Raw genomic sequence first — 14,365 nt, 5'->3', positions numbered from 1 at the left:
GACTTGGGAGATGAAAGAAAACCAAGTCCAGAAAAGAGCCTAGGGCCTCAGTTGATGGTCTGAATCGATAGGAGGCCGCTTGAGGGCAGATGGAAAAGCCACTGGCCACAGGATCAGAATGCACCCTCCCTGCCTGCCCTAGCCTCACCTAACTTGTAGCTCTGCCTGCCGGGGCACCCTCTCTTTGCACACGGGTGGGAATGGAGAGCAGCCATGAAACCGGCACGTGAGGCATCGGTGGAGCCCGCTGGAGTGTGCCGGATGCCCAGACCTCGGTACCTTTGCTTGTGGCTCCCTGATGGCTCAGCCCACTGCTCACGGGAGGGGCAGAGCTGGGGACCGAGAGCTTTAAGGAGTGGTGAGCTGGGGCCCGCTGAGCTCGGTTGTGGGGAGAAGGCTGCAGAGCCGGCAAGTACATGGAGTTCAAGTTACAAGGGCTCTTGGGCAGACTCTTGGGCTTTTTTGTCCCGAGGCAGGGACGGTGTAAGGCTGTGCCTCAGCCTCCTCCTCCCCACCTTCAGAGCAGGTCCTTTCTGAGATGCTGAATGTCTTCCGGCACCTGGGTGGGAGGAAGCACCTGGAGCATAGTGCCTCCCCCAGCTCTGTCCTTGTTCCCATCCCAGTCAGTGACTCCTCCATGAGAGAGAGGGCCAGGATACTTGTTTCCTTCAGGCTTGGACTGCCCGGTGACACACTTGGCCACCTGAGCCAGCACACACAGAACAGGAGCCTGCAGGACTGTGCATGGTGTTTATTAGTGATGACAGTGAGGTGGGGGTCTTGTGGAACATGCTCTGTAGGTCACACGCTAGAGCCATAAGGCAAGGGTAGTCGGGTAGACAGGGCCTCTGGGGGCTGTCCACTGCATCCTCTCTCTCCCCATCTAACCCTAACTTAACAAGCAGCAGTTTATGAATCAGCAAATAAAGTTGGGCCCATGTGCCCCGGGAGGCATGAGGGCCAAGAACAGATATGACCGGATGCAAGAGCGAAAGAATGAGGGGGGCAAGGAGGCCCCCGAAGCTGTTCCATATGTTCTCTGCTATATACGCCCTCCCTTCCCAAACACCCAATCCAGGTTGGCTCCTGTCCGCCGTTTGGCTTGACCATGCTCCCGTCTCTGGCGCTGTCAGGTGTTAAGAAGCTTCCCCAGTAGGTGAAGAGAACCGTTTGGGAGCTTCGGCTGCGAGGCCTTTGGCCCCAGCCTAGCCTGCCTGCTGCTCCAGCCTCGTGTGCGGATGCCCCACCCCAGCTGATGGACAGGAGTGTCACCCTGTTGGGCTTTGATTGTCTCATTTCTAACGTGTGGCAGTGAGGTGAGTGGCGGACCTCGAACCCCAAAGCACAACCCCCAAATCCCTTGACTGTTAGGACTTGTGCCTGCTCGGTAACCTTGCTTCTTCCTCGTGCCATGCTGCCCGCACCCCCACCCTCTTGTCACTCTGAGGGGGCATCCCTTCCCTGAGTCTGGTGGGAAGGCCCCTGGCGAAGGGGTTCCTGGCCTGAGGGCACTGCCCGGTGGGGCAGCTTCTTGTGCAGGAGAGGAAGGTGCCAGGGGTGCAGCACACACAGCTAGTACCTGGAATGGGAGCCTAGGGGGGTCACTGTGCCCAGGAGGTAAGGGGGCTCCCTGCTTCTCCCAGAACCTTGGGACCACAGGCAGCCCTGGAGCTGGGGCTGGGCAGGGGTTGTGGGGGCTGAGCCTAGTGCCAGCCTAATGCCAGTCTAACTCCAACCTGCCTGGAGTGGGCACCCCAGCCAGCTGTGCCTGCGCCTGCCAGGGTAGGGTAGCAGGAGGCCGTCAGTAGCTATCCTTGGGCCAGGGCCGGTTGCGCTGCCAGTTCCGGTCATTGTGGTTGTGCTCCGAGTCCTGGGCTAGGAGCCGGTCTTGGGGGTCGTGCCCGTTAGCACTAGGCAGCCCCGAGGTGTGTTGGCGGTGAGGCTGGTACAGATCCTGGTAGGCGTCTGCATAGTCCTCCTCCAGGTGGCGGGAGCTACGCTGTGAAGACCCTGTCCAGGCTTGGCGGGAGCTCTCGCTGGCCTCATCTGAGGGCATCAGGCTGTCCCGCTCCAGGGGTGAGTGCTCCTCGCCACGTTCCCCCAGCAGCTGCTGGTTCTGGGGACAACACAACAGCTCTAAGTAGACAGGGCCAACCTCACCTTGGCCTCCTTCCCCTCTCTGGTGTGTGTGTGTTGGGGTGGGGGCAATTCTTCCCCCCTCATCTCTCAGTTCCTGGATACAGGAGATGGTGCAAGGAGGGAGAAGCATCTTCCACTTGAGACATGGAAAACTGGAGCTTTGGACTCCTGCAAAATTCAGGCTCTGCCTTCAAGACAGACTAAAAGAAAGAGTGAGCCTAGAAAAGTAACCTGAGATTACCCATCTCATTGATTTCCTCCCCCTCTCATCAGGAAGTTCTATGCCCATCTGCCCTAGCTCTGTACAGCACAGCTGAGATCTGCAATCCTTCGGCCTTCGAGCCGGAGGCCAAGGGCAGTCCCCTGGGCCAGGAGGGGGCAGTGCTTTGGCTGGTTTAGCCTGAGAACTGGAGATGGGTACCTGAAGTCCAGGGATGGCGCTGGGAGGGCCCAGAAGTCCAGGGCCAGGGGCTGGGTGGTGGGTGGCCCTCCAGTAAACCTCTAGGTACTCAGCCAGGTGCTCACAGGCATCCTCCAGCTGATTCTCATCCAGAATCACATCAAATGACTCCTAGGGAGGAAAGGAAAAGGGGAAAGATTGGCTTCCTCTCAGTAGCAGCATCCCCTCCATCTCCATCACTCCCCCAGCCCTGGAAAAGCAAGAGCGGGCACAGCAGTAGCTGATCCAGGCACTCACCGGTGGGCACTGAACCAGCTTATCATATGCCATCATCTGTACAGTCAGGTGCTTCATCTGTGACTTCCCCCGGGAGCGGATGAGGCGCTGGAGGACCTGAGGGGAAAGGGCAGAGCTGGGCCTAGAAAGAACCGGGCATGTCCCCCGCTTGGGATATGGTGTCAGTAGCCGGTGAGGATGACGGAGGGGCAGCAGGAAAAGGGAACTCGGGAGCCCTGGGGCAGGGACCAAGTAGAGTTGTACCGCCTCGTGGGAGGGCAGCCCTGTGATGTACCTTTGGTGAGGATACTTTGACAAAGACGATGATGGGGGCCAGCGAGGTCTTGGCCAGCTGTGCCGGGTGGTTGATGGTGTCAGCATCTAGCACTACCAGCTGCAGGGATTTGGCCAGCTCGAATATGCGCTCAATCTCACTCTGTACTTCCGCTGTGGAGGGGGCAAGTGAGCCGTGATGCTCACCTTGGGGCTCCTCCTACTTCTTACTCCAGCGGGGCTGTGGGCACTCCCAGATGGTAGATGGGAAGGAATTGGAGGGAGAGGGTATTCCTCAAGGCCCGGGAAAGCAGAGAGACCGGGAGCCGGGGTGGCTGCGGTGGTTCTTGCTGGTGCTGGGGCAGGTAGAGGAGCTGGACAGGACTGCAAGGTGCCAGGGAAGAGAAAGGTAGGAGGAAGGGTCTCACTAACGCTTGAGTGGGCCGAGAAGCAGGAGACCGGGACTTCTCACCAATGCTGGAGCGAGCGGAGGAGCGCTCAATGATGGTCCTCTTGCCGGGGTTGTTGAGCACAGATCGCTTTGCCAACGAGAGGTCAGCGGTGACTCGGGTGATGGAGATCCTAGGGTGGGGGCGGGAATCACAGCCCACCTCTAAATGTCAAGACTTAGGCCTCTCCTTACCCAGGTCCAGCTTTCTCTTTGGAAAAGTCCTCGCTACAGGCATCTGAAGGGAGATGGTGATCTTCTCCCTGGTTCTCATGCCACCTGGGGCCAGAGCCGCTTACCTGCCATCAAACCTATGTTTGAGGAAGTCGAAGAGAGCCTTCTGCATCATGTCTGTGACCTGGGGAGGTGGAAGGGAGGAGGGCGGGTTAGGGCTAAGGCATGGGACTGACCAAGCATCCCTAGGCACAGCCCTGAAGCCTGCCCCCTCCGCGCCCAGAACTCCTGTGGGGAGAACCCCCTCCCACTGCCCCTGCCCCAGTTAGAAGCAACTCTTTGAGGTCAGGGACCTTCTCTCACCTCGTAACCTTTCAGAGAGGGTCCCACCAGCACCACAGGCCGCATGGAGGGCACCACATCATAGGGGGGAACATGCTCTGCCTGCAGAATTGACCTGAGGTCAGGCAAAGCCATGGGGCCCTGTCACCTGTCCTATGCCTGACTGGTGTGGGGCAGATTCAGAAGTTCTGGGCTCCCTCCCTTCTCTGTTCTCCTGCCTTTCCAACAGTGATGGCCCAGAAGCCTGTCCCCACAGCAGTGAGCCATGAGCCATGAGCCCCCCCCAGCCCAGGTCCCTTCCTTGACTCACCTGCTTTTGCTTCTGCTTGGCTTTTTGGAAAAGGAAATAAAAGATTAAAGTTGGTGAAGGGGGAAAAGCCCTGGGCGCACGGTATTCCCTTCCCCAGGGGAGACACTGGGTTTCTCGGAGCTCTTTTGGTCCCTCCGCCAACCCCTTCCCACACGGCTCACCTCACGGGAACAAGCCCTCGCCCCCTGTGTCTTAGTTACCCACCTCCCCAAGACGGGCGGGGCGGGGGGGGGGGCTACCTAGCGATGGAGGGGGGGAGCGGCGGTTGCCAATGTCAGTCAGGCTGGAGGGGTTCCCAGATCTCCTGAGGGCAGAAAGGGAGGTCAGTCGGCTTGTGTGTGTGTGCACATCCTGCACACCATTTAATAGTCGTAGATGTTTCCTTACATCTTAGCTAGTGAGGGAAGGGTGTGTGTGACATACATGTACTTGCGTGTGCTGGCTCCCGGTTTGCACGGCGCTAATGTGTGCGGCTGGGTCTGAGTGTGCTTGTGGTGACTCGTACTCAGGGGGAAGTGCACGTGTTTGGGGGGTATGTTTACTGTGTCACAAACCCTGCTCTCACCTGGCCTTCTGCTCCTGCTTGAGCCGGATGCTCTCCAGGCGCTGGGGGCTGGGGATGAAGGCGATGTCCCCACCCTCTTTCACTAGCCTCCCGATCCACCAGTCATTGCTGTACTTCTGGGGGAAGGGGTGGTGAGAGGAGGCGCCCAGGCCTCAGTCCCGGCTCCTCAATGTGAAGGAGCCAGGGAGGCATTCAGAGACCTGGTCTGAGGAAGGGAGCACAAAAGGAAGGGGGCAGGAGAAGGCGCCAGTGGGAAGGGCAGTCGGGGCGGAGCCACCCAAGATTTCAGTGTGAGGCATCACTATTGTCAGGGGGAACCTAAGAGGCAACTCATCTGACTGCTCACTTTACACATATGGAGACTGAGGCCCAAGCCAGGTCTCAGAAGGATGGAGGCCCTGCCGATCGGGTTTTAGATAAGGGGTGTACGGGTATGTGTTCTGGGTAAGAACTGAGGAGTCTGGGGACTTGTTTATAGACTAACACGAAGAAAGAGGCACATGAGCTCGGGCAGGAGCATTAGGTCAGGGATATCGGTGGCTTCTCTTTGGGGTTGGGGTTGGTCACCTCTTTAATATGCAGAAAATCTTTGGCCTCAAAGTTGACTCCAGATCCCTGGACTGGGCACTCCTCGTCCAGTACGCCACAGTAGCTGACATTGGTCCTCACAGCAAATGCCACAGGTTTGTGCTAGGGAATTTGGCCGTCAGCACAAATGAGGGGGGCCTCCCAGCATCCTTTCTGACTTCAGTGCCCCATTAGTAGAGGGCGGAGGCCCCAACAGAACACCCAGGACACACATACTCTTGCACAATCATGAGCATCCTGCCCACTGACCCTTGGGGACTTAGGACCGACCACAAGTTTCCACCCCAGCCTGGCCTGGCCTGGCCACCCAAGTTGATACCTTGGCCCTTTCAAGCTGCTGCTGAGCCTGGCTCTCCACTTCCCGCCGGGCACTCTCCCGGTCCTCCTCCAGGGAGACGTCTGAGTCCAGGGATGGGCGGCTGGTATAGGAGTCGGCTGAACCCTGGCATGGGGGAGAGGCTGTGACCCCTGGGCTCAGGTGTGAGGGGCACCACAGAGACCCCATACCTCCGACAGCCGTGCCTCCACTAACCCTAGCCTGTCCACGTCCACATGGGCGGCTGGGCCCCAGTGGTCCCTTCCATCTCCCTGAGAAGGGCCCAGTGCCTCTGGGCCTGCAGGAAAGCCAGCCCAATCCATATGTGCTAGGATCTGGGCCCCTCCCCCCAAGCCTATTAATACTGCGGCTTTGAATAGAGCTTTCACTTTCCTCCTTCCTTTCCTCCCCTCTACCCTGGCCTCTGGGGCAGAGTGAAGGGAGATGTGCTGAAGATGATATATTGGAGATGATTCTGAATCTAAAAGACCCAGCCCTCTTGTTCCCATCAGCCTGCAAAGCAGCCTGGTCCTTATCCCTTTAAGATGCGTGGCAGGAGTACAGTCAGCTGGGAACAGTCAAGAGACGCTGGTTGGCATGGCACTGGTCCTGGGTGTCAGAGCCATCCACCCCCTTAGATCTCCTCTCCCCCAGTGCCTACCCTTGCAGGGTGAAGAGGAGGACAGAGAGCTGCCAACTCCTGGAAGTCACTTCCTCTCCACTCTCCCCACCCCCACTTTCTTTGCTCTCACACCTGCTGGGGCAACTGGCCAGGTGTGGGCAGCAAACAAGACACAGACTGAGAAGGCAACACAAAGCTGTCTCCCTGGGCCCCAGTGAGGCTCGGCCACGCCTACCATCTGGCCTACATCTCCCCAGCCCTTCCCCAAAGGGATATCAGCCCTAGAGAAAGGACCTGTCAGTTCCAGGCAACCCAGCCGAGGACCCTGGGGATGTAGGGACAGGGTCTTTGGCAACCTGAGCCAGGAGAGTCTCCGAGTCCTGCCCATAGGACGGGTCTTTGGGCAGGGGGGGACATTTGGAGGGCTGCGGAGCTCACCGTGAGGAGACTCTGCGGGAGACGCACAAATGAGCAAGGGAAGCTGGACCTCAGGACGGGAGGGTAGAAGTCAGGATGCCTTGGGGAAAGGGAATCTTTTGTTTTCTGCCTCAGTTTCCCCCTTATGATCAGAAGCCTGAAGAGGTACCTCCATCAGTTCTGAGGTGCAGGCGGCAGAGAGAAGATCGGAGTCTAGATGAGGGGTCCACGTGGGAGTGTGTTGTGCGTGTAGGGAAGGGGTTTTAGAATATCCTCCGACTGAGGAACATTCCTTCCAGCTCACCGTGCATGACCACTCACAGAAGGCAGCTGAAGCCAGACTCGCAGTAGGGAACACAAGCTCACGTATCCCAGGCCCTCTGCCCCAGCCCCACCGTCAGCAGGAGCGCTGGTCAGCTTGATGCTAACCCTGGGGCCTGGAGCCTAAGCTAAAGACAGTGTCTGTGGTAGATGGAAGGCATGAAGGTAGCACAAAGGGGGGAAAGTCTTTCGTTTTACAGAGGAGTAGAGTCAGCCCGCTAGTCCCCATCTCTCCTGAGAACAAAGTAAGGCTGGCTTGACAGCAGGGTCAAGAGCCGCTGAGCCCTGGGAAGAACCTCTGGACTGTCAGTGGAGCGGGGGACCTCCTTTCAGGGGTCGGAGCCATGGCAGATGGCTGTCTGAAGTGAACAGGGGCCAAGGGGAAGGAGGCAAGAGAAGACGGGATGACCACTCAAGTTGATAAATACCTACCAGATGCCTCCTAGATGTCCAGGCCTATGCCTGAGGAGGGGTCTGACCTTCACCCTCTGCTCCACGGGCTCTCCGTCTAATTTAGTAATCTTAATGTCCCTGCCTGGGGCGTCTGGGTCACCTGGCCTCTCACCTCAGGACGGAAATGACAGGATCTCCCCCTAAAGGTTTAATGGGTTGTGCTCGGAATGGAACCCCCTCTCCATTATCCCCAAGTCCCCAGAGCTCAGCCATCTCTCATGCTCTGGTATCACCTGGGAGGCCAGGGCTGCCCTGCCAAGTGCGCTCTGGGGTCTTGCCTCCCTCACCCCCTGTTATGCCAAAACAGCCAGAGGCTCAGTACTTCTGGAGCTGCCAGGAGTTGGCACAGTGCCCTGGTGGTGCCCCCCTTGCCTGGTGAGTGTGTGGGCAGGCTGCAGCTCCACTCTTGCCTGGCACGGGGGAAGGAGAGGAGGGAGATGAGCCGGTGGATTTATTTAGAGCCTGATCTCCCTCCTACTGCTTCAGAGGGGGCCTCAGGGAGAGCAAGGAGCCAGGCAAGAGAAAGGGAAGTGGGGGAGGGTGATCCAGGAACCAGTGAGGGGTCGGGAGCCGAGGAGGGGGCAGCAGGCTGCCCCGGCACCATCCCCATGTCAGTCTTTACCTTGCAACAGCCCTCGCCTTCTCACCGGGGATGGGAAGAACATTCTAGGGCCCTCCCATCCCCTCAGAGAGGCTCATTCTCAAGCTCACCTTGGCACCCTGGGCCGTGCCAGCTGTCCCTTCAACTGTCAGAAAGAGGTGTCCACCAGAGCCTTGCAAATCATCTGCTCTAGCTGCAATGTAATTAGCCCCAGAGGCCCAATGGGGAATTGGGCCCAGCAGGAGCCCAGTCCCAGAAAAGGACGGAGAGCCGCCCACTCGGAACCCCAGAACTCCTGTACCCTGGGCTTGGCAAGAGTCTGAAGAAAACGCAAATACTCCCCTTTTGACCAGAGCGCTCTACCCTCCACACCTATCAGGGAGCCTTCCAGGCCACCTAGTGGTCCTCTCCAGAGGAGGCCTTCATGCAGGATGTTTGAGACAAGGGACGGAGAAGCTGCTCCCCATCCTTGCCCCATCTTTCCAGGCACTTTCCCTGCTCTCTGAGCTCCGGGAATCACTGCCTAATGAGCTGATTTGTCTCAGTGGGTCAGGAGATAAAAGCAAAGAGGAGAATTAAATATTTATCAGTTGCCTGGTTCTGGGAGGCAGCGCTTCCTCTCCATCCCCAGGCCCTGGGCCCTCCATGCTGAGCAGGAGCTCGAGCCCACTGCTCTGAGGATGCCTGGGCAGGAGGCGTGGAACGCATGGGGCTTAGTCAGCTGGCCCATGTGCTGGGTGCCCAGCTTCCAGCCTGCCAGAGGAGCTGGGCCAGGCAGGGCGAGGACGCGAGGCAGTGCTCGGGCAACCGAGGGAATAATGGAGGTCCCCAAGTTTATGATCCTCCTGGGGCTGGTTCCTGACTGAATTGTCCTTTACTTGAAGCACAGGAGGTCTGAGCTGTCGCCCCCCTGGAGAGAGACAGAGAGCCCGGCCTCTCGGTAGCTGCTGGGTTCGGCCCGGCCAGCCCCCTTGGGGACCTCGGGGCGCTGCGCCGGCCTCCCGCGGCCTCCCGCCCTCAGTCCTCCCTCCACCCCTCGGTCCTGGGCGCCCGAGCCACCTGCTTGCGCCTTGCCCCCCTCGCTCCCCCCGCCGGGCACACTCCCCGTGCCCCTTGCTCTCGGACTGGGGCCCTGGCAAGCCCTCGGCAGGAAGATCGCCCCCCCACTCTCCTAGGAGCGCCCCCCTGCACGCCCTGCCCCTGCACTGGGGCGTTTTTCGGAGTCCTGACCCGGGGAAGGGTCCGAGGCAGAAGAGGAGTCACCCCAACTCCCCCCCCCCCGACCGTGGGCACTCACCGCCTCCGAGTCCTCAAACCCGGGCACGTAGGAGTCGTCATACATGGGGGAGTCCGGGCGGGGGGAGCGCGCGGCGCCGGGGCGGGAGCAGCCCGAGCAGGGGCGAGGACAGCGGGCCGCGCCCGAGGTGCCACCGAGCCCCGCAGCCCTGCGGGCGGCGGCGGAGCGAGAGCGCGAAGGAGGGAGCGAGCGGCGAAGACCAGCTGCTCGGAGCTCCGCTCGCCGCTCCCCTCCCCACCCCCCGAGCCCTGCCGGTCCCACCCCGAGCGCGGCTGAGGAATCTGGCTCCGGCTCCCACAACAATAGTGCCCGCCCACCTGACCCCTCCCCGGAGCGCGCGGCGGGGGCGCGGGGGCCGCGGGGGGCGCCGCGGAGCCCGCGGCCGGCGGGGCGAGGGGCCGGCGGCGGCCGGGGGAGGTGGGTCCCCGGGCACCTACGGGGCACCGGGGCGGCGGGGAGGAAGGGGAGGAGAGACTGCGGGCGGGGCGGACCCAGGCTCGGAGGAGGCGGGGCGAGGAGGGATGCGGAGACGGGGACGCTCGGCAACCCAGGAAATACTCCGCCGGGAAACAAAGGGCTGGCGCGGGGGAGGGGAGCAGGGGAGGGGGCGCCCGCGCGGGGGACGCGGGGGGCGCAGGTGGCGGGAGGCGGCGGGCGGAGGAGGACGGGTCGAGGCCGGGGGAGGGAGGGGGAGACAGGAAACCGGGGAGACCGGGGGAGCGCGGGGGCGGGGGACGGGCGGCGGACTGGGGAGGGGCCCCAGGTGACCGGGCGGCCGGCCTGGGCCCTGGCGGCCCCGAGACTCCGAGGGCACACCCCGCGATGGCACTGGGGACGGACGGGCTTGGCGACCCCAGGCCACTGCCGTGAAAGTGGCCCCGGCCCGGACAGGTGCTCGGCCCCCTCCTTGCTGGGACCCTGCAGCCAAGGACCAGGTCGCCCACCCCGCGCAAAGGGCGAGGCTTTGGGTCCCGCCGCCCCACACCTGTTGCGCGAGCAGATTCCCTCCTAGTCTGGCCAGGATGGGGGTTCCCTTCCTCCCTTCCTCGCCAAGGACTGTGCCAGGCATTGCCAAGGCATCCGTGGGAACTGGGGGAGGGAGGGGCTGTTTTAGGGGAGCCTGAAGGAGGAGGGAAGAACCCGGAGGGTGGAGGTAGGGGGACTGTGGGAGCCGTGACAGAAGGTGGGACCCCGGCCGCCCTGGGGTTAGGAGGGGGAAGGAAGGGCAAGACGACCCAATCACTAGTGTCAGGCCAGATTCCCTCCTTAGAGAAAGGATGGGGGTGGGGTGCCCGGATCCTGGTTGGAGCCTCAGTACCGCGCTGTACCAGTCAGTCTCCTTCCAGGGAGCACTGAGATGTGGGGTTAGAGACCGAGCAGCAGCCCTTATCTGGAATAAACTTCCCCAAAGATCCACCCATTTGAGCTCCCTCCTTTCTTCCATCTCCTGAGCAACACTGTTCCTTTGAATGTTGATTACCCACCTGCCGCACTCCCCCGCCAGAGGAGGAGGTGAGACAGAAAGAGGGTTCCACTTGGAGCCCCTCTGAGCTCAGGCCTTCCCCACTCCCAGTTTCTCACACCCAGGAGAGTGAATCGGGAATCTGCTCCTCATCGCTTTACCTTCCTGACTACAGGGGGGAGTCAGAAGACCAAAGTGCACGCGGTTGGAGGGGCTCTATGGGAGAAGCCCAGCGCTCGGGAGAGAGGAAGACCACCCAACCCAGCTGGCGTCCCCCTTTATGGCACGTTCATGTTCCATTGACAAGAGAGAAAGAGAGAAGGGGCCTAACCTTAAGACCGGCTTTAGTCTGTCTACCCCTGTGAGTGGTGCAGCCCAGCTCTGCTTATCATCTTCCTCCTGCTGCATTTGGCACAACTTTGTGGGAGCCCTAGGCCGGGCAGGCGCCTGGCAAGCGCCTGGCAAGCAGGGCCGAGGGAGGCGGTCGGCTTTCACGGTGCCCTCTCCTGAGTCCCGCACCTTTGGGGGGTGGTTACACACTGGCTTCCTTGGTAGCCTTGGCTCCCAGACACTGTTCTCTTCACTTTCGTGCCCTCTTCCAGTTCCTTAGGATTCCTCCAATCCTCCTCTGTTATTCCCTGCCACTTCGGGTCCTTCTGTTTTTCCAGAAGGGCAGAAAAGAGGCATGAGGTGTGAAAGAATAAGGCCTTCAGGGCGCTCTCTCCTGGAAGATGATTCCAGGGAAGACAGCTGCCGAGGCATCTGCTTCTCTTCCCATCTCTGGATCTACTCTCCTGGTCTCTCCTTTGGGGACTCTTTCCACCACCGCGGGGGCCTAAGGATGGTAGCGACACGGTGGCCCTGCCATCAGCTTCACTCCTTCCTCACACACCTTGTTGTCTTCGTCCCCGTCTGGGACAGTAGTGTCCTAGTCTGCTTCTGAAGCCTGAGTTGCCATGCCAACCGCCCCCAGAGGATGGGTTCAAGTTTTTCAACCCTGGATCCATCCCTTGGGTCTTGCAGGAGCCTCAGAGCTGCTGTATTTCCCTTATCTCAGTGTCGCTACTCAGTGCCCCCTTCCATTTCTCATCTCACCCACACCTGCCTGCTCCAGTTCCCCTGCCAACTTCCTGTCCTGAAACCAGCCACACGCCCGGCAACATCCGTGCGGCCCCAACCCCTTTACTTTTCCATGGCTGAGCATAAGGTGAGAGAGCGAGTGCACAAAAAGGATTCGGGGAGAGGACTCCTGCTCTCCTCGTTCTGGGTGTTAGACTGGCAGCTGGCCGGTACCCAAGGCATGGAAGCAGGACATGGGGGGCGCAGAGAGGGGAGGAGCCTGAATAACCAACCAGGTTTGGGAGTTGGAGTTCTTGGGAGCCTCCAGAAGACATTCCAGCTTCTCCTAGAAGTGCACAGGAAGCTGGACAGATCCTAATCCCTCTACAGTGAATGGGGAAACTGAGTCAGGAGCCAGTCCTGAGAAGTCCTTTTCCCCAGCAGTCTTTAAGATCAGCACCAGGCCAACCACCCGCAGCACTCCAGCTGCTAGGCTGCCCTCAGGGAGCCTAGAGAGGAGCACCGGGGGGGTTAGTGGAGGCCTCTCCTCTCCGTCTTTTCATCTAAGCCCCTTACCTGGCTCCCCAGGCAGTCCTCCCCTCCCCTCCCCTCCCCTCCCCTCCCAATCCCAGTGCTCCGAAGCCGCCAGCTCTGGTCGCTCCCTCCCTTCTTGCCCACCCCGTCCACCCTCGGCCTCACCTCCTGCATCTTCCCCCCTCCCCATCACTGCAGTCTCCCCCAGATGCGGGCCCTCTTCCTAGCTTGGAGCGGGGCTCCCCTCCCACCCACTGGGGAGGGGTCCCCCCGCGTTTACCTCATTCAGCAGGAAGGTTGCACTGGAGTCAGAAAAAGACATAGACCGGGCTGGCGGCCGGCCCCCCTCCCCCGGGCCCGGGGCTCCGAGGCGGGAGCAGGACCGGCCGCCGCTCGGCACGCGGGCTCCCGCCTGCGCGCCCGGCCTCGCCCCACGCCCGCCCGGCTCGCCGCCGGCTCGCGTCCCTCTCCCGGGCTCCCTCCCCCTTCCCTCCCCCTTCCCTCCCTCTCCCCTCCCTCTCCCTCCCTCTCCCTCCCTCTCCCTCCCTCTCCCTCCCTTCCTCGCCGCCTCTGTCACTGCCTCTCCCGTCGCCTTTCAGCCCCGCTCTCTCCGTTTCCGCCTCGTCTTCCTCCTGTCCAGGTCCGCGTCCTCTGTCTGTCTGCGCGCCTCCCACTGTCCTTCATCCGCACGTCTCGCCTCCCCTCCCTCCTCAAGCCCCCCCCCCCAAGAGGCGGGGACCCCGAGCTCCCACCGCCGCGGCCACGAGGGCCGCCCGGGCTCCGGGGCTCTAGGCGGAGGCTCTGGTCCGCGCGGGCCCCTGCGCCGTGCGCCCCGGGAGCCGGGCGGCCGCGCTCGACCCCGAGCCCCGCAGGGAGAAGGATCGGGGGGAGCAGCGCCCGTGCGCGCCTCTCTAGCCTCCGCGGCGAGGCGCCCCCTCCGTCCCGGGGAAACCGCGCGGCCGCCGACCCCCACCCGGGCCCCGTGGCCGCAGCGCGCGCGGTGTCTCCTGCGTCCCGGCTGTGGCGCCGCGGGGTCCGACCGGCTGCAGCGCCCCCTAGGCTCCCTCCAGGCGGCGGCGCCCGCGGGGGTCCGGGCCGGGGGCGGGCGGGGGCCGGGGCCGGGGCCGGGCGGCCAGCAGGAGGCGCTGCCCTGGCCGGAGCCGCGGGCGCCGCGGGGAGCCAGCCCCCCACGGACGCCGGGGCGGACCCCGCTGCTCTCCTGGCCCAGCACTGCGGTCCCCCCTCCGCCCCGCCGTGCGGGGCTCCAGCCTGGACTCGGTCTCCACCCCCTTGGGGTTCCTTTGAGACACTCGGCTCCCCTGGGGCCTTAGCTCCTACCTCCATGCGGGTCTCCAGGGGCGCCCCCGGCGAGCCTGGCCTGGGCCGCGGGGAGTACAGCTGCTCCGGTCGGTACCCCCTCCGTCCCCTCGGCGGGCACGTCAAACAGGACAGGCCCAAGTTCTGGCGGGGGAAGGGGGTGCGGGGGTGTAGCCCCAGCCAGCTCTCTCCCTGCACCCGTCTAAGCGGATCAGCCTCTCATTGGTCCCTCCACACCCCCAATGCCCCCAGGCTGGACTCTTCTGTACCAAAGGCCGGCTCGAAAGGGGAGGGGGCGGCGAACCCCTGGAGGAGACCCACGCACCCTGAGGCTGAGTGGCGGGCGTCCCTAACTTCCCCTCACACCAGTTAGAACTCGTCCCCTTCGGATGGAGGGCGCTCTACCTGCCTCCTCAGTCCTTTTGACTCTCTTCCCCTGGGGGCTCCTGGA

The 14,365-nt window shown here is 62.1% G+C and overlaps 1 protein-coding gene across 3 annotated transcripts; it reads right to left on the bottom strand.

The window, feature by feature from the left end:
• Positions 1–736: 736 nt before the first annotated feature.
• CACNB3 (calcium voltage-gated channel auxiliary subunit beta 3) lies at positions 737–13,956 on the bottom strand. 3 transcript variants are annotated; one of them, XM_038577514.1, is made up of 13 exons: positions 13,936–13,956; positions 5,835–5,957; positions 5,495–5,617; positions 4,928–5,043; positions 4,602–4,666; positions 4,363–4,382; positions 4,074–4,154; positions 3,836–3,894; positions 3,561–3,670; positions 3,111–3,262; positions 2,837–2,932; positions 2,561–2,710; positions 737–2,116 (listed from the first exon to the last, which is right to left on the bottom strand). In XM_038577514.1, the coding sequence occupies exons 1-13, from the start codon at positions 13,939–13,941 to the stop codon at positions 1,802–1,804; spliced, it is 1,416 nt and encodes a 471-aa protein (XP_038433442.1). In that variant the 5' UTR covers positions 13,942–13,956; the 3' UTR covers positions 737–1,801. The 3 variants fall into 3 exon arrangements, with proteins under 3 accessions (XP_038433442.1, XP_038433441.1, XP_038433440.1); XM_038577513.1 differs by lacking the exon at positions 13,936–13,956 and adding an exon at positions 12,878–13,014; XM_038577512.1 differs by lacking the exon at positions 13,936–13,956 and adding an exon at positions 9,543–9,700.
• Between the last annotated feature and the right edge of the window lie 409 nt (positions 13,957–14,365).

This window comes from Canis lupus, chromosome 27, assembly GCF_011100685.1.
Source record: "Canis lupus familiaris isolate Mischka breed German Shepherd chromosome 27, alternate assembly UU_Cfam_GSD_1.0, whole genome shotgun sequence".
NCBI classification, from domain to species: Eukaryota; Metazoa; Chordata; class Mammalia; order Carnivora; family Canidae; genus Canis; species Canis lupus.
Note: the sequence above shows the minus strand (reverse complement) of the source record. Positions and strands in the feature narration are given on the sequence as shown.

What these genes read in the sequence shown, in the direction of transcription:
- CACNB3 (XM_038577512.1), bottom strand. Translation starts at nt 9,587, where the DNA reads ATGTATGACGACTCCTACGTGCCCGGGTTTGAGGACTCGGAGGCG. An exon ending in GGTTTGAGGACTCGGAGGCG is followed by an intron (nt 5,958 to 9,542) that starts GTGAGTGCCCAC and finishes CCCCCATGCCAG; the next exon opens with GGTTCAGCCGACTCCTATAC. An exon ending in CTCCCCCCCTCCATCGCTAG is followed by an intron (nt 4,383 to 4,601) that starts GTAGCCCCCCCC and finishes TTTTCCAAAAAG; the next exon opens with CCAAGCAGAAGCAAAAGCAG.